A 17,793-nucleotide genomic window follows, 5' to 3' on the forward strand; every position below is an offset into this window, starting at 1 on the left:
CTTAGCCACTTCATCCACCACTTCTCTCAGGACCTGCAGATGCACCTCATCAGGTCCCATGGACGTGTGCCCCTTCAGGTTCCTTAGATGCTCTCAGACCTGATCTTCCCCTGTAGCAGGTGGTTCTTTGTTCTCCCAGTCCCTGCCTTTGCCTTCTGTGACCTGGGCGGTGCGGCTGGAGCACTTGTCAGTGAAAACTGAGGCAAAAAACCCCTCATGGAGAACCTCAGCCTCCCCCGCGGCCTGGGTAACCAGGTCTCCCGTTCCCTTTGGAAGAGGGCCCACCTTTTCCCCGTCTTCCTGTTATCTCTGGTGTACATATGGAATCTTTTCTTGTTGCCCTTGACGTTCCTGGCCAGATTTAACTCTATGAGGGCTTTAGCTTTCCTAACCTGATCCTTGGCTGCTCAGGACATTTCTCTGTATTCCTCCCAGGCTACTTGTCCTTGCTTCTACCCCCATGGGCTTCCTTTTTGTGTGTGAGTTTGTCCAGGAGCATCTTGTCCATCCATGGAGGGCTCCTGGCATTTTTGCCTGACTTCCTCTTTCTTGGGATGCATGGCTGCTGAGCTTGGAGGAGGTGATCCTTGGATATTTTCCAGGGGGTTTTGGGTGCCTTTTCCCTCCAGGGCTCTACCCCATGGCACTCTACCAAGCAGACCCCTGAAGAAGCCACTGTCTGCTCTCCTGAAGGCCAGGGCAGCAAGCTTGCCCCCTCCTCACTTCCCTAAGGGTCTTCAACTCCACCACTTCACAGTCACTGCAGCCCAGGCTGCCCTTGAGCTTGACGTTCCCCACCATCCCCTCAGTGTTGGTCAGACCAAAGTCCAGCATGGCACCTCGCCTTGTTGGTTCCTCTGTCACTTGGAGAAGGAATTGATTGGTCACTCATTCCAGGAACCTCCCAGATTGCCTGTGCCCTGCTGTGTTGTCCCTTCAAGAGATGTCAGGGTGGTTGAAGTCCCTGGTGAGGACCAAGGCTTGTGAGCATGGGGTGGCTCCTATCTGTCTATAGAGGGCTTCATCCGCTCGGCCTTCCTGGTCAGGTGGCCTGTAACAGGCCCCCACTGCAATGTCACCTGTCCCTGCCCTCCCTGTAATCCTGACCCGTGAGCTCTTGCCGGGCTCCTCATCCCTGCCCAGCCGGAGCTCCATGCACTCCAGCTGGTCACTGACACAGCGGGTGACACCCTCTCCTTGTCTGCCCTGCCTGTCCTTCCTAAAGAGCCTGTATCCTTCCATTCCAGCTCTCCAGGCACTGGAGCCATCCCACCATGTCTCCGTGACACCAGTCAGATCATATGAGTGTCTATGCAGTAATTTTCTGGTGAGCTGAATGGTAGTGTAGCAATGCCAGATCTCCTAGTAAGAACCCTTCTAGCAGGAGCAGAGATTGCAGTATGCTCATAAAATGCATGTTTGTGGAGAGGAGGAAATGCATAACTCGTAACAAAAAGATGGACTGGAGACTTAGCTGGGAAGAGTAAAGTTGCAGAGACTTGGCTGGAAAGACTAGAAACTGGTATGGAACAACTGTGTTGGCAGAGCTGTAGAGGTACAATTTGTCTTCCTGCATGCATGGGTACTCAGCATCCTAAATCCACTCTCATCTTCTCTGTTGAAGAATGTTCCTGAGCTTCCAGACACTACAGAGCACTCTAGAACTGACCTTTCTCGTGATCTGGCAGCCTTGCATGAGATATGTGTGGCACACTCGGACGAGCTCCGGACGCTCAGTAATGAGCGAGGTGTAATGCAGGTAAGCAACACGGGTTAGCAGACAAATCACAGGTGCAGGCAGTATGTCTTCGAGTTACTCCTCAGTGTCAGGCTTCTTTCGTAGTATTTCTGGCTAGCAGTATGACTGATGAGCATGTTAAAATATGTGCATTTCACCAGGTTGTTTATCTGTAAAGGTAAATACTTGGTCCATAGTTTTGTTTCTTCATGCAACAAAACTAAAGAGTTTTTTTTAAAGTTTCCGGATGAGTTTCTAGAGGAAGGCTAGAAGTGCAAAGTTACTGTCTCCTGACAGGCACTCTGGGTCATTAGTTTTAGGATCTTGGGTGTTTTTTCGGTTGAGAACTAAATTTACTTTGGTTAGCTTTCTGTTGATACCTCATTTCTGTCTCATAATTTGGCAGTGTATTTCTAAACAACCACAGCAAACTTTTCTAGCAGACCACGGCAGCGTGTTTGCAGTACGCTTCCTTACCTCCACGTTCAGCTACAAAGCAAAGAGATCCGTGAGCAGAGAGGCAAAGTTTGTAACGCTGTTTTAGAATTCCCTTTTGAAGGCAGCATCTTATTGACTAGGGAATTGGCTGTTTCCTTCCCCCACCCCCCACCCCCCCCAATGTATTTAAATTACCTCACAGCAGTCTGATGGGTTAATGCTGAAAATGTTTCCCAAGCCAGACTGTTCTGTTCCCAGTAGCTAATGTGTGGTTTTCCTGACTCCCCTTTCTACAGCATGTTCTTAAGAAGCTTTTGGCTATTACTGAACTGCTTCAACAAAAACAAAATCAGTATTCAGTGTCTAACAACATCAGGTAGCAGCCCTCTACCTGAATTCTGCATGGATCCAGCATGCCCAACTTGGAGACTCACACCAGTATCACTTTCTTCTTGCTCTTGCCAAAAATAGCACACCCTGTCACGTTCCCAGTGATGTGTGAACTATGCAAAAAGAAAACAAAGATTCTGTTGGTGAATGATTGTACCAGCAGCTTTTTAAGCTATCTGTGCAGGACATTTGCACTTTTTTCCACTTGGAAACAGTTTTCACAACCTCTGAGCCTTGGTGTACAGTTCACCTTCCGCAAAGAAAATGCTGTGACTGTGTCTTGGACTTTGAAAATTACTTTCAGCACCTCTTGATTGCCAAAGTTTTGCTGTCTTGTTGGAAAAGAATGATCAACCGACATGAAAAGAAATGTATTGTTTTGACAGCCACATATAACTGGATAACGTTTCTTACTGTAATTTCTGACTGGTTACAATAATTACGACTTTTGACTGTTTCAACAACTTTAACTTGTATTTACAGTTTCCAGAATTTGATGTTATGGTAGGAACAATCTTTACTGTACACTTTTTATACCATGCTGTTTCTCTTGCTGGAATCATGTTGAAAGAGAATACGCAGAGTGGGTCTTTGTCAGCTTTATTTTTTGATGTGCCACTGATTCAGTCTGAATAGTTCTTCCATCAAGAACTGTATATCCAGATAAATCACAATGCTTTTGTAAAATGTTTACAACAGTAAATAATTTGAATTCAGTAAATTTATTGATCCTTGTATCAGACATGCATGCATTCATTAAACCATTTTATAAAATAGGTATTGGTTGGTCTTTTGTGTACTGTAAGTCTAGCTGAAACATTATTTTTATAAGTTTTTGAAATAAATCAAGATGCAGATCAACTCTTAATGGAAACTGGCTAACTTTGGCCGCTGTGGAAATTTTGCACAGCGTCTACACACATGATATACTTGGCAGTGTTCATGCGATGTCACTTTTTTAGGATGAATCCTCAGAACAGCATTACCTTGTCCATGTGCTTTTATTCGTATGCATCTCTCATGGGGTGAGAAGGTAGATGCTGAAAAATGTCATGGAGGGAGGGATGCATTTCACTCGTAAGAGAGAAGTAGTACAATACTTCACAAAGTAGTGGGTTAAATTTCAGTGGTAAATGTGACAGCGGCTTAACAAGATTCGTTGGCAAGGTACACTTCATTATTTACTACGTAGAGGACAGGGACAGAGAAGGCTGTCAGGGAGACCCTCCCCTTGAGTCATGAGGCTCAGAGAGGACCCCCGTGTTCTACAGTCCTCAGAGGGGAGTTCAGGTGCAGCTGGATCCAGACTTAGTCCCAGACTTGGACAGTGATTTATGTCTAAAGAACTACATATGCACAATCAATCCTTTATACCGCTGAGCTAAGATTTCAGAGTTTCAGCGCTCTTACCTGGTAAGTGAATTGGGAGTATCTGATGTGATAAGGATTTTCTCAACCTCAAAAAGTAACCTTGAGAGGCATCCGTACTCAAGGGAAGATCCTGTGTGCAGCCCGCTGCCATGGCAGGAGAGCTTCACGGGCCCTGGGCTGTCCGCTGTTTATGGAGTAAATGCCAGCTGTACTCAGGCTAGCACACGCTCAGCTAGCCCTTAGTGGCTGAGCAGGATTTACGGCCCTTGCCTGTTGTGGCATTACCCCTCTCTCCAGAGTCCACCTTCAGCCAGGTGCAGCCATCTTGACTGTCACTGATGGCTTAAGCAGAAAAAGAGTAGGGGACAACGCACAGCCACAAACTGTTAAACAAAATTAAAACATGCAGTTCATTCAGAGGGAATTTCAGCATCACCATTTGCCCTTTTTCTAGGCAGCGATCTAATGAAAAGTAAAAGATGCTGTGATTCACTGACAAGACTAACAAGAATCACTAAGTAACCATGCAGTACAAACACAGTTGTTACACCATTAGAACAACTGACCTGTGTCTCTTGTCTTTTGAGAACTGCTCTTTTCCATTCACTGTCACGCTGGATCGTACAGACTCTGTCTTTGGGTCTGTGCTGCGCTGCCCTGGTCTCTCTCTTGCAGGAGGGTGCCCAGTGCTGTAGCATCGAGAGCTGCCACGTGTCACAAGTGCTACACTGAGCAGGCAGGCCTCATACAGCCTACTGCCAACACACCTGCTCGCAAGATCTTGGTACTACTGACTTCTTTTTTAGATTGTCCCCTAAAAGCACTGCCTGCGCTAGTGCTGTCAAGCCTATATTAAACTGCATCTCAGAGGAAAAGGTCATTAATTTTTTTTCTGCCCTGTTTAGTTCCCTGTGTACCACTAGGTCATGCAAGTCACAGTCCCACCTTATAACCTTTTTGTGTGTGACAAGCTACTGCTGCATGCTCTTACAGCTTCCAACCAGGTCAGAACCTAAGTACACAACTTACACTCTGTTGTCACACTTCTTTCACTTGGTTACGAAGGTGGTGTTTGAAAGCGTCAGGCTTTCCAGAGTGAAATGGTGACAGCTGCTTTTCTTCCCTGACTAGTCAGCCGCTGACCCTGCTACAGAAGGATTTGTCAAGAACAAGAGTGGTTACAGTGGGTTATTGGGTAATTTAGCTGGCTGTAGGTAATACTTGGGTAAATCGCCTGACAAATCTGTTCTCCAATTACATACAAAACGCACTGATGAGAACGAAACCACAAAACTTCTAAAATTACATTTAGGTGTGCGTACTGTAGAACTAATATTATAAAACTGTTTATGAAGAGGAAAGAGACTTTGCTCTAGGTTTGGAAGACATCTAACTACTTGGGAAGACGTAAAAAGTACTCTTCTCCGTTGCTGCCAGGTAAGTTAGTCACAGCACCCTAATCTGAAATCACAGCTGCAGAGTAAGTCACGAAGGTGTGATTATTGCTTTCCATATTGTAAAATATGTTGCTGCAGCCTCTCGGTACGCTTGGGAAGAGCTTCCCAAACGCACCCAGTGTTACAGGCAAGGCTGTATTCACTTAGCTGCTTCGATGACAAGCTTGGGAAGAGAGGAGCACATCCTGCTCTACAGCATGTACGGGGCCATGAGCAGATCTGTCTCCTGCTTGCATTTATCCCGTTCACTAAAAGCCCAGTTTGACACTACCTACCGCCATGCTGTAACCCTACACTTGCAGCTCAAAAATGTTCCTGAACCAAATCTCTTTCCTGAGTGACAGATTTCTTAAAGCAAACATTTCCTTAATGATGCTTGACCTTTAATGGAACTATAATTATTTTAGCATAGTCAAATGCTTTATTAGGAAGATCAACGTGACAGAATAAATATCGCATGACACACACAGTAAGGCACCTGGGGCAGACAGGTTCACACTTGACACCGAACAGTAGTTTCTGCAGCAGTGGGATCCCATCTTTCTTCAACGTCACACTGACTCTGCAAGTTCATCATCAGTCCACTCCTCCTAACGGGAAAAAAGCAGCGCCTTGAGCAGTGTAAAAACCTGAGTGTGCTTTACAACAAGGTGGGCCAGGCAAGATGTACCTGTGGGCACACGGTGCTACCGCACGTGCTGTCACAGTAACTCCTACTACAAGCACCAGTTAAAGAGAATCTGCACAACACATAGCAGACACGGTTCAGAGATGGGAGAAGTCGGTAACAGACTTACTTGAAATTTTTATTTATTTATTTTTTTAACTGATTTTTAAGATAGTGCTTGTCCACCTTACTTTACTTGACAGGTGAGCACTTCTGCCAGGACACCTGACCGTCCTTATGCTGCAGACTCCATTCCACTTCTGACAACCAGGTAGCAACTGTCACTCCTGGTTAACTTAAAAGGCTGGCCCAAACCAGAAATGAGAACTCATGCAAGGCCTATGCAGGAATCACTTGACAGAATGCACGTTTGTTATGTTCCCCTTCAGACTCTCATAACGTGCCTGACCTAAGATGGCCAAGAACTGCTGATCAGCATGTAAAGGTATTTCCCTTCCTTAGAGTCCCCATGATCTGGACTTGCTTCCACTGCTAAACGTCAGCACAGGTAAAGGAATTCGTTTAAGCACACCTTAGTCTGTTGTGAGACTCCAATTAAGTTTTGATTCCTGGGTTCATTTAAAATGTTTCTTACGTGCCACTCCCAAGCAGTATTATCCAGCATGCTCAGTGTCTTGAATAAAACAGTTATCGCTTAATATCAAGTAAATGTATCAAAGGGAAGATTTCATTTTAGCTAATCCCAGAATGCAGGATTGAAAGCCTCCTGGGACCAAGCCCTACTTTTTGCTTCTGGAAACATGCCACACTGCTTACCACCACCCTCCCCTGCCAAACCCACACCAAAAAAAGCTATGTTCTTTATGGTCAGGATTTACTACCTAATAGAAGTATTCCATGAACAGAAGAATAGAACAAAAAAATATCTTAACTAGTAATGAGTAAGCCCTTTAACCTTGAAGCTAGGTATCCATGTCATGGAGACCCAGCCATCTCAGCAGCCTCTTTTCAGCACCTGGTTGAGGTTTAGCGCATGATTCTTCATTATGCACAGATTTCCACAAAAGCCCATATTGCAACCCTTTACTAATACCTTGCACTTTTTATGGCTTCATCACTTTGGCAGCTGAGTCATCCTCACTCAACCACTACTCTGTGTGTTTCTTTATCATTTCAAATTTATAAGCTCTCTGTATCTGTTACGGCCTTGCTGTCAATGTCAACTTCAGCTGTAAACCATTAGATCAAGAAACAGAATCTTACAAATAGATTAGAACCGACTGTGCACTTGTATACTACAGCCTCATTACTTACAGATATACATATTGTTAGTATCAGCTGACTACAGGATTACTGAAGTCTCAAGGTTTGAGCAGTACTCACATACGATCAGCTTTCAAAAAGCTGGGCACACTTTCTCCTTTATGCCCTGGCTAGCTCAGATCTGCTATTGCCTGCAATACTCAGAAATTAAACTGTTTTATATAAATATATTTTTAATACATATAATTTATATACATGCAATATAATTATATATTTAATAATATATAGTATGACAATATATACATTCTATATTATATATGCATAAATTAATTTTCATATATGTATATAATGTATTTTAATACAAACTATTTTATATCCCAAGTACAAACCCTTGGGAGTTCAGAGTTTCAGGAGCTGTTCAAACCATGCAAGAGTTTATCCTGAAATGCTGTACGCTGTGTGAATTTATCCAATCAGTTCATTCCTTTGGAACAGCATGGCAAATAGAAATTGAAAATGCAAAAATTAAAACTGCCTCAAACCGCGGCGTAACTAGAATAAGACCCCTTTCAAATTAAACTGGGGTAGGGAAGAAAGGAGTCTCCAGAGCTTAGTTGGAGCTGTTCTCTAAGTCATTTTGTGAGAAAGTGGAAAGTTATTAAAGTGCTAGCTTTACAGAGCTGCCAGTTTCAATATGCTTTCCGAGACTGGCATTTGAAGTAAACACTACTCAAAGTTTGTACAGCATTAGAATAGTTATTAAATATGCCCGAGGTTCCACATTTCATTAGAATATACTTTCAGTTCTGATTTTATTACAGTCTTACTCAATTTTTTAGATTCTAATTTGACATTATAGCATCAACCTACTATAGCAATTTTTAATATCAAGAGTCCTTGAATGATAAAAAAAAACCCTACACATCCTGCACTTTAAGATTTTGACAGACAACTCTCTTCAGCTGTTCACAAGTTTTTCTAAATGCCATACTTAAAGTGTCTTAGACTACATCAGGATGGTACAATGTCTTCATATCAAAAGAAGTCCAGTTAAAAAGGGTTCTTCACAAAGCTATTTCCTCCACCAGAATGTATTCTCTACAACTTCCAGTCAATGCCACAAATGAAAGCTCTCAAAGGTGTTCAGATTAGATCTGAACGGTTACTTTAATGCCGTTTTCATTTGTTGAGTCACCCTCCTCTGCCCATCTCCACTTGGTCTTGCAACCTGAAGTACTAGCTACCCATCTGTAATCTATGCAAGCCCTGTTAGCAAATGGGCTGAAGTAGAAGTTTACTCCAGCAGCTGACTTCTGCTTTGTGCAAGAAGCCAAATGAAGTAAATGAAAACAGTTTCAGAAACACTGGCTGACAGAAAAACCACCACATAAAACTTGCGTGAAAAAAGCCTGCATGAGTATATTTCAGCATAGTCATTTATTTAATCCAGTTCTGAGGAACAAGTTTCCACCTAGCCAGGATTTCTCAAGTGTTAAGTTTCTGGCCTTCCAAATCCTCCTTTCATCACAATATTCCAAGTATCAATCTACAGCTATTTCCCCTCACTGGCATCATGGAGTTTCACATGCTGGAGTACTAAGCTTGATGCTGTTTTATGGTTGATCTGTGGTTTGTCAGAAGATTTTCAAAGCACAGAAAACAGCAGGAAGGATGGTCTGTGTGTTCTTCCCCCTCCTCACAAAAGACTGCACTGTTTAAGAACACTCCCAAGTGCAGGCTAGTATGAATTCTGGCTCATTTTTTTAAAAAGCTGAAGAAGATTCTGTCTGAGCCATACATAAAAAGAGAATTAACGATGCAGGAAGTTGGTCTCAGTAGCTGCGTCCCCTTTGTCTGGGCAGTTGGAGTGGAAAGCACAAGTACTTGTACAATAGGTTTACTGACCTCATCCGTTCTGCATTTCTTCGTGACATGGTCATCATCTTCACAACCTTTCCTCTTCTTCCTATACCCCAACCAGAAACAAAGTAAAACGTTTAGGTATTTTCAGAAGTTGGAATCTCCTTATTCAGCCACAAGATTAGATTATGGACACATGTGCCACGCTGAAGCCTCAACAAGCAGCTTGCTAGAAGATCACAGTGGGTACACTAAAGTGAAAAGGGCAGAAAATAAAAATCAGGAAGTCCTCTGCCATCCAGCCAAGCCTTATGAAAACATTAACCCTTTACACAATTCTTTTAATTGTGAATTTAAAGCTCTTGGTTCTCATTACATATGACATCAAGTGGCCAGACCTTAGAACCTCACCCAGGATTCCAGCTCTCTTGTTACAAAATCATCAGTATTACAGCTTGCAGTGCAAATCAGCACAAAAGAATGTATTTACATATTATTGAAAGCTCTACCTTGAGTCTCGGTCCTCAGCTTCCACCAGACACTCACAAAGGAAGCATGTGAACAGACATCATTGTAGGTACATTTGGATGTTTTCGTTTTCAATCACTCATACAGATCAGAGGAAATTAGTGTTTCTACAGCAATAAAAAAGGCAGAAGTTGAACACATCAAAGACTGAGTACCTACTTACGGGTTTGTATTAAGTGAAAGCTCCGAGCTGTGGCACTTCTCTAATTTCTGTTTCAGAACAGCAACCTCTTCAGGCCTTGGTAGTTCATATTTCTTTATGAGATTTTTCATGCCTGCAGTGGCAACAACACAGCTCTAAGCACATTAAATATTTTCAGCTCTACCTTGTATCATGTTTGCATGGCAGGGTTTTGGTAGCGGCGGGGCTACAGGGGTCGCTTCTGTGAGAAGCTGCCAGAAGGTTCCCCGTGCCGGATGGCGGCAATGCCAGCCAGCTCCAACATGGACCCACAGCTGGCCAGGGCTGAGCCCATCAGCAGCAGTGGTAGCGCCTCTGGGGTAGTATAGTTAAGAAGGGGGGGAAAAATCTGCTGTACAACAACAGCTGGAGAGAGGAGTGAGACCCTGTGAGAGCAGTGGCCCTGCAGCCCCCCCGGGCAGGGCAGGGCAGAGCAGGGCAGGGCAGGGCCAGGCCAGATGGGCTCCCGGCCTGGAGCAGAGACTCCCTGGCAGCCCCCCAGGGCCAGGCAGGCTGTGCTCCCCGCCCAGGGAGGCCGGCACATTGGTGTGTTTAAGGTTTGGGTTTATCTCTCCCTGCCCTGCCCTAATGTGGCTGCTAACAAAGGAACCCGGGGGTTATATTGTCCCTGTCCTGCCCAGCCGAGGAGGGCAGGGATGGAGCAGCAGCACCGGGCACCTGGGCTACTGCCAGGGCCAGCCCACCACAGCTGTGAACTAAACTTGCCTATCAGTCAGTACTACAGCTACCATTCCTGCTCATCCCTCACAGTTAAGTTTGATCCAACAGTTTACTCTGCCCTCCCTCACTGTAACAGCAACACAGTATACATTTTCAAGCAGCTTCTACCAGGGGGAAAAAAAAGCCAACAACCTACACCAAAAAAATCAGAATGGTACACAGAGAAAAAAAAAAAAAAAGAAATCTAAGTTTTGAAGTCCACACCTCTGAAAGGTTTGAAAGCATTGTATCTAGTTTTCAAACAGACTCAAAACACACTAGAAAGCAATCAAAAGCAACATGCAACCTACTGCAAACAGCTGAGACAACTTACCAAGTAAAATACTTTTATTTGTCAAAGGAAGCATTAGACATTCAAAGTATGAACTCCTCCCAAACTGCTTGCTTACAAAACTTCCCAACCCACATAGCACTCAAAACTTTAAAGGCTCAAAGATTACGTCTCTAAAACTTAAGTATCAACTTACATCCAAGAATTAATTCTAAATAACAAGGTACCACAGAAGCCGAGCACAGAACACTACACTGAAACAAGTTGTTAGCATTGTTGATCCTGGATTTCCTCAAGGTAAATTGTAATACTGTACAGTTTGTATTATTCTGCTAACAAGGTTCAAAATGCACAGGTATTTTTTGCATTCAGCATTGTAGCTCAGTCTTAAAAAAAGGGAAGATTGGTTGAAGTCTTGTTAAAAATGCAAATTAAATTTACACCTACCCTGGCAAAAACAAGAGTTTTTCCTCTACCACCAGTTCTCTGTAAAACTAGTCATTTACAGATGCTTCAAAATTTCCTTCCAGCCTTCATATGTTTACAAAAAGAGTGGCCTTTGGACTAAAGCTACTTTCCAGAATAATGCAAGTGAAGAATAATTATCCCAGCATTCCTTTTGCATCTCAGCAATGGAAACCTGAAGACTGGATATGTTAACAGGAGGAGAAAGGGAACAGCATCTTAAGTTTAATCAATGCAATTTAAATTGAATTTGTAGACCCTGGTGACTTGTATGGTGTAGTCACTACTAGCCAAAAGACTGCAATATTAATGCTACCACTCTCCCATTTTAAATGCATGCATTAGCTTAAACCATTAAATAACTGATTACTTACTGGAAATTTCATATTCCAGCCTTTTTATTTAATTTAAAAAAAGGTAATAATCAGTGTACTACATCCCCCATTATCTTAACTAAACCATGCTAGAATTTTTTATATTTATATATATATATATATATTTCTAACACAAGAAAACTAAACATCTTTTGAAACATCTCCAGAGCTACAAAACAGAAGTGAAGTATAAATCCTGACATATCGCTTAACATAATCATTTCTCTTAGAGAAGGTACCCTCTGGTGGTAGAAGTAGCTTTGTGCAGGCTTTTGCCTGAAGCTGTAATTTTCGCAACAGAGTGACTGAAAACAGTCATTTCACCCTGACTTACAAAAGCTATTACCTAGTTCCCAAAATAGATTTCTCACTTTTGGGTCAGCTCCTAGCACTTAATTGACTATAACTCTTATGTTCTGAGAAGCATCAGGCCCTTTGCCTTTTAATTTCATGTGTTCCTGTCACAGGAAAGTCTCAATGTTTTCTCCCACTGCATCAACATGCTAGGTAGTTCATTCTACCGCCCATGTTTTACTTACTTATGCATGCCCTGAGGTGAAGAAAAGTACTCGAAAACACACTTTCTGCATAAAGCTTTTGCTGTTTGGAAAAAGCTCTTTTTCCTCCTTTAGAAATACTGTTTGTCATACTTTTCCAATGTTTACTTACATTTCACATCATCTAGTAGCTTGGCTAAGGATGTTCTGTTCTCTTTCAGCATAAGACTTTCTGTTAAGTAACTACAAAGAAACATGGAAGAATAAGTTCTAAAAGTGTCCTAATTATTGTGGCAGCTAACATTAATTATAAAGTTCTAGCAGATGTAAATAATAAATAATACACATTTCATTAACTAGACTTTTGTAAGTAACATTTTGGTTGTGTGTTATCAAGTCATAAAAAGGCACCTCTGTCACTTGAAACATTCTTCTTCTGTAAGAACGTGACATAAAGTACATAGCCACATAAAGAACCAAATTCTGCAACACTGCAGAATTAAACATTTGTGAGTAAGCCTCACTGAGTTAGCCCAACTTAAGTTTAAGATTCTGTGAAGTGTCATACTAACATCACACTATTACACAGTATAACTCCTGGAAAAGCAGATACTGCAGAAGAGTAGTCTTCAGACAGGTAAGACAGCAAAGCTTGCAAGATGAGACTGCTTCTTTTGGCAGCTGAAAGCAAATCCTAAATACCATCCTGTAAGAGTCTGTGGGTCCCTTCCTCTTCCTTCAGAGATTCAAACTTCCTTTTACTAAGAACATAAATATATATACACACCATGTGGGTAAAAACCTCCACACACACACAAAGCAATACTTACTATAATGCACAACCACCAAGTTTTATCCCTTCCCTGGAAGTGCACTTTAGGATAAATGATGTGTTAAGTTCAAACTTACTGCACAGACTCACACAGCTGCATCAGCTGCAGCTCCCACAGTGAGACACCAGCCACCCTGAAGCTGACAGCTGCTGTTAGCATCACTGCTCTTGCACAGTTAAACTTAAGACTATTATTTAACCTTGTGCTGATACCAGAACTGAAGGTTAATTTGCAGCCACCTATGAGCCAGAGTACGGTGGCACCTGTCTTTTTTCCTGAAGCTCTAACTTGTTTAAGACACGCTGACATGATGGGAGCAACAGGTTTTCCAATCCTTCCATGTTCCACCCCACCTCTGCAAGTCCACCTACCCACAGGTCCACAAGACCCAAGATTCTCTCATGTCCAGCAGATCAAAGTCACGCAAAAAAAGCAGGTGACAAGTTTATAGTAGCAGTAGGATGCAGACAGGTGGCAAAGACTTGACTTCTTCATGAGTATGCAAAGAGAAGGTTCGCATACCTCGATTCACATGCCATCTACAAATTATTCTAGTTCTTTTCACAAGCATGCTTTTCTGAATGTTGGCAACAAGTGGTACAGAATATAGATTCAGGAGTGAGATCAACAAGTTTCAAGTTATAGTAAGCACCTGAATGTTTTTACACTATTCTGAGAGGTCAGCAAACCTTGTAAAGGATACTCACATACTTGCTCTTTTAGAACAAGAGAGATATGAGATTTATTTAGAGTAGGTGGAAGGAAAGTTCCTGTAAAAAGAACTCTGCTTTTCACATCAGCCCTTGTGCCTGACATGACACTAGATAAAAAATGCGCACACAGAGCATCAGGCAATTAAAACACTCCAGAATACAGCTACTTAGAGCAACTACCTCAGCTGTCTTCCTGAAGGAAAAAAAAATAAGATGGTTTGTCCTCAGAAAGAACCAAACCAAACCATGTGTTTCAGCAATGACATCGAAGTATTTGATAATGCATTCGCAAACACCAGTGGCTAGAACACAGAAAGGAAGAAGGGACTATTTAAAACAGCACCTTACCATTAGTCTGTTTCCATGGAAACTGAACAGTTGTACCAGCCAAACAGAGCACTTAGTTTCCACATGTCTAGTAGCTGTCAATTCAGTGTAATTTCATTTCACACTGTAAGCTTAGAAAACTTCAAAATCCTGCTTTTTTCCCTTGAAGTGATTCTTGAGGCATTCCATACTCTCGGTTTCTATTGTATTTCTACTTTCTTCACTTTAATCTTCAAGAGGAGTCTGAAAATCCTATGCTGTTCTAATAAGGACAACGTCATCAGTTTGACTTTTTTTTTTTTCCCTTTTTCCAAAGCAATCTTTGGAATTGGTTCCAAACTGGACACCAAACACCAACTAACTGCATTTATCGCCTGCTTCTTGAAAATGGAGAATAAATAAGTAACAGCACCACTTCAGTTTTGAAACATACTTGAAGAACATACCAGAGTGTTAACAAACAATAAATACTTTCACTAGTTCAGAATGTCTAGAACAAAATAGTTTTACACAAGAGGCAAATAAAACTGTTTAAATCATACCTATAACAAAAAAGAAAAGACTACCTTTCCATATTAATTCCTGCTCTTGAACCACTAGATAGTACGGCAGCGAGAGCTATCTGTGAGGGAGCAAAAAGCAGATACGCATCTGTCAGAGCCACTCGATTGAGGAAGTCATCAGCTGTTTTCCTCAAAACTTCAGGATTCTCCAGCATTGGATAGCGAGTCTAAAAAGTAAGTATTTAGGAAAGTAAGCAGCTGTTCTTTGTCTTCTGGTTTGTAAGCTAAGAACACATAATTCAACAATTAAAGCTAAAAAGTGGCAGGCCATCTACTTATTTCAAAAATAATCTAAAGCTCTTAAAGACCACCGCTAAACCAATCTCCTTTGTCACTTTAGAAAGTAGATCTTTCCAGATCACAGATATGAAGGGAAATAAAACTTTTGTAACACAATCCATGACAGAATTGCATCATGTTAGTATACGGACCATGTAGCATATAAAACAACACTACCTTCAAATCGATTAGAAATCCCTCAAATGGCCTGTATGGATTGTGGACGATAAGATGGAAGTTCAGTTGCTGAATAAGCAGTAGTTCATATTCCAGTATTTGTTCAAGAGCTTTTTCCTGGCCCGGAGGGCTTTCTCGAAGGTTACCAACAAACTGTGCACTGGACACATTAAATTCATCTACTTTACAGGCCAAAAATGCACATGTTAACCTAGAGAAAAAGCAAACAATTGACATATGCAGCATCCATCTGTTTATCAACAGTTCTGTTCACAAAGTTTGTATCTTAAAAACAGCATGTTCTGAACACAGCAAACTTCCAAATGGAAAATGAAAGAGACCAGACTTCCTCTTTATTCATATTTAAGCTCTCAGATTTACTTCCGCATTTTTTCTGGTCTTTACAGATACAATGGTTATATCTCCAATGTTCCACTTGACAGAATAACTCAAGATGCATTGATAACTCACATTATTATCCGAGGATGATACTCCATCACTGAGTTATTGAGGTAAAAGCGTTTGAAATACATGCAAGCTGTTCCCTAAATTAAAAAAAAAAAAAGGGATGGAAAAGTAAGTATAGAAGCAAAAACAGATTAAGAAAAAATAAAATCACAAAATCACAAAACAGAACAGATAAGTTTGAACACACACTACAGACACACAGGATACAGTAAGGCACCAAGATGTACACAGTCCCCATGTCATTAATTAATTCAAAGTCTAATACACTGATGCCTGCAAGAGCCTTAAAAATTAGCAGCTTGGTTATCTTTTCCTCCATATTTAGACATAGTTAGGAAGACAATGCTCAAAAAGCCTACAATATCTTCAGGAGAAAAATCTGACATTTAAAAGAAATTTAAAAACCAAAGACTGAAAAAATTACCCTGAAAATCACAAGTCATCCCAGCCAAGCCATCTGACCTTTTGGATCAGTAAAATTCCCAATATATTTAACATTTATGCTTCTCTCTGAGTGTAGAGGTACTGCAGTCAATGCTAGATTTCCAAGCTGATCTGAACGCTATCGGCATGAAAGCATGTCTTCTAAAACCATTACTTGGTGAGACTGATCCAGCACACATACTCTACAAGGGCCACTTAGGAAATTTAAGGTCTGGCTCCACAGAGCATGTAATGGCAGCCTACTGCTATGTTTCAAACACATCTTCACACAAGACGCTCTTCACCTCAGTCATATGCCGCACCTGCCAGAAGAAGTGAGAACTGATTGGGGATGATACAGATTATACATCTTAACAGCTAGGTGACAAAGGCACAATTCCCTGCTTTAGCTGTTTGGTTGCTGTCCTTCCTCTTCTGAAATGCACTCGTCTGTGTTCAAGGTAAGTAGGTTCAACAATTATTTTTTTTTTTCCCCCCTTTGTGGGTTAGTTTACTGCCAGTTCTTGAACCAGTTTGCTTTGTGGTCAGGCAAGCACCAATGCTGGAGAAACAACTGGATCACCGCTCAACTTTGAGAATACCTCCTTTAGCTGCAGTGAGATCATTTTATTTTATCGTCAATCCAAACATCATTACGTTTGTTTCTACTCTTTGCTTAAAGGAGAGGAAAGCAAGCAGTTGCGACTCGTGGGGAGAGGAGAGCAAGCAATTGCGAGTCATCCACAGATGCCTAATGAAGTCGAGAAGTAAGTCTGGTTTTGAAACGGCTGCACACTGCCCAGGTGACCGAAAGGCATAAAAAGCAGCATGAAATACAGCACTGGAAAACGAGAGATATCCGTGCTCTCAAGAACAAGCTAAGCAATGCGCAAGCGAAGAAACCTGAGACACGGAGGGCAGGGGCTGGGGAGAGGGGTGTGTGCACTGCCTGCAGCCCCGCTAGTCCCCAGGCCGCAGGCCGTGAGGGGAGGGCGGCCACCCAGCGCAGGCCCCGCCGCTTACCACCACCGATCTGGGCATGGCAGGCTTGAAGACGGCGCAGAAGTCCAGCAACCTCTTTTCGTAGTACTTGCATATCGCCAGCTCCTCGTGGGGCTCCAGCAGGGCAGGGTCGGTCTGCTGGACCTTGAGGGGACCAAAACCGCGGCTGACACAGAGGCTGCGCCCCGGCAACGCCGCAACGCCGCTCCCCCGCCAGGTCCTTCCCTCAGCGGCGCGGGCAGCGCCGGCCGAGAGGAGGCCGCACCCCCCCGCCCCGCACCTTCCCGCTCGCCACCGCTTTGCTGCGAAACTTGCGGTTGGCCTCCGCCCGGCACCGCGCCAGCTCCTCCTCGCTGCGGAAGGTCCAGTGCCGCCACTGCGTGCTGCTGTGGTACATGGTGGTGATCCTGGCAGCGGCGGTGGCAACAACTCTCCGTCGTCCGCGTTTTACGGCAGCCTGTTTTACGGCAGCCCGCTTTACGGCAGCGCGCGGGGCGTGGCGGGAAGGGGTGAGGCGCTGGCGCTGCCGCAGGCCGCGGGGCGCTGTGGTGGGCCGGGCTGAAGGGAGCGGGCCCTGCGGGAGGGGACGGGAAAGGCCCCGGCCGGCCTTGGGGGCAGGGAACAGCGGGGATGGGGCAGAGCGAGATACTTCTGGGTGGCGCTGGGGCAGCTTGCGAAGCACCTCACAAAACCAACAGCAGTCTACTACTGTTCTGTCATTGGATCTTTTAATGGAATAAAAAACGCTTGTACAAGTGAGGGAACTGGGATCAGGCCCAGAGGGGCCACTTACTTGGTGGATTATG

At 43.2% G+C, this 17,793-nt stretch overlaps 2 protein-coding genes across 3 annotated transcripts in view; one reads left to right on the top strand and one right to left on the bottom strand.

Annotated features, from left to right (window-relative positions):
• The window catches only part of RASA1 (RAS p21 protein activator 1), a 67,926-nt gene extending 64,583 nt beyond the window's left edge, over positions 1 to 3,343 (top strand). The window contains exons 24-25 of the mRNA XM_037373116.1: positions 1,625 to 1,759; positions 2,473 to 3,343. Coding sequence (XP_037229013.1) covers positions 1,625 to 1,759; positions 2,473 to 2,556 — 219 coding nt within the window. The 3' untranslated portion in view covers positions 2,557 to 3,343. The remainder of the gene's footprint in view (positions 1 to 1,624; positions 1,760 to 2,472) is intronic.
• Positions 3,344 to 4,741: 1,398 nt separating this feature from the next.
• Positions 4,742 to 17,445, bottom strand: CCNH (cyclin H). Of its 2 annotated transcripts, none has more exons than XM_037373115.1 (9): positions 17,268 to 17,445; positions 17,009 to 17,131; positions 15,566 to 15,639; positions 15,095 to 15,305; positions 14,642 to 14,805; positions 12,375 to 12,445; positions 9,837 to 9,948; positions 9,191 to 9,251; positions 4,742 to 5,984 (listed from the first exon to the last, which is right to left on the bottom strand). In XM_037373115.1, exons 1-9 carry the CDS (start codon positions 17,382 to 17,384, stop codon positions 5,946 to 5,948), a joined length of 972 nt encoding a protein of 323 aa, XP_037229012.1. In that variant the 5' UTR covers positions 17,385 to 17,445; the 3' UTR covers positions 4,742 to 5,945. The 2 variants fall into 2 exon arrangements, 1 of the variants encoding a protein (XP_037229012.1); XR_005101865.1 differs by having other exon boundaries at positions 5,929 to 5,984; positions 9,833 to 9,948.
• Between the last annotated feature and the right edge of the window lie 348 nt (positions 17,446 to 17,793).

This window comes from Falco rusticolus, chromosome Z, assembly GCF_015220075.1.
Source record: "Falco rusticolus isolate bFalRus1 chromosome Z, bFalRus1.pri, whole genome shotgun sequence".
Lineage (NCBI taxonomy): Eukaryota > Metazoa > Chordata > Aves > Falconiformes > Falconidae > Falco > Falco rusticolus.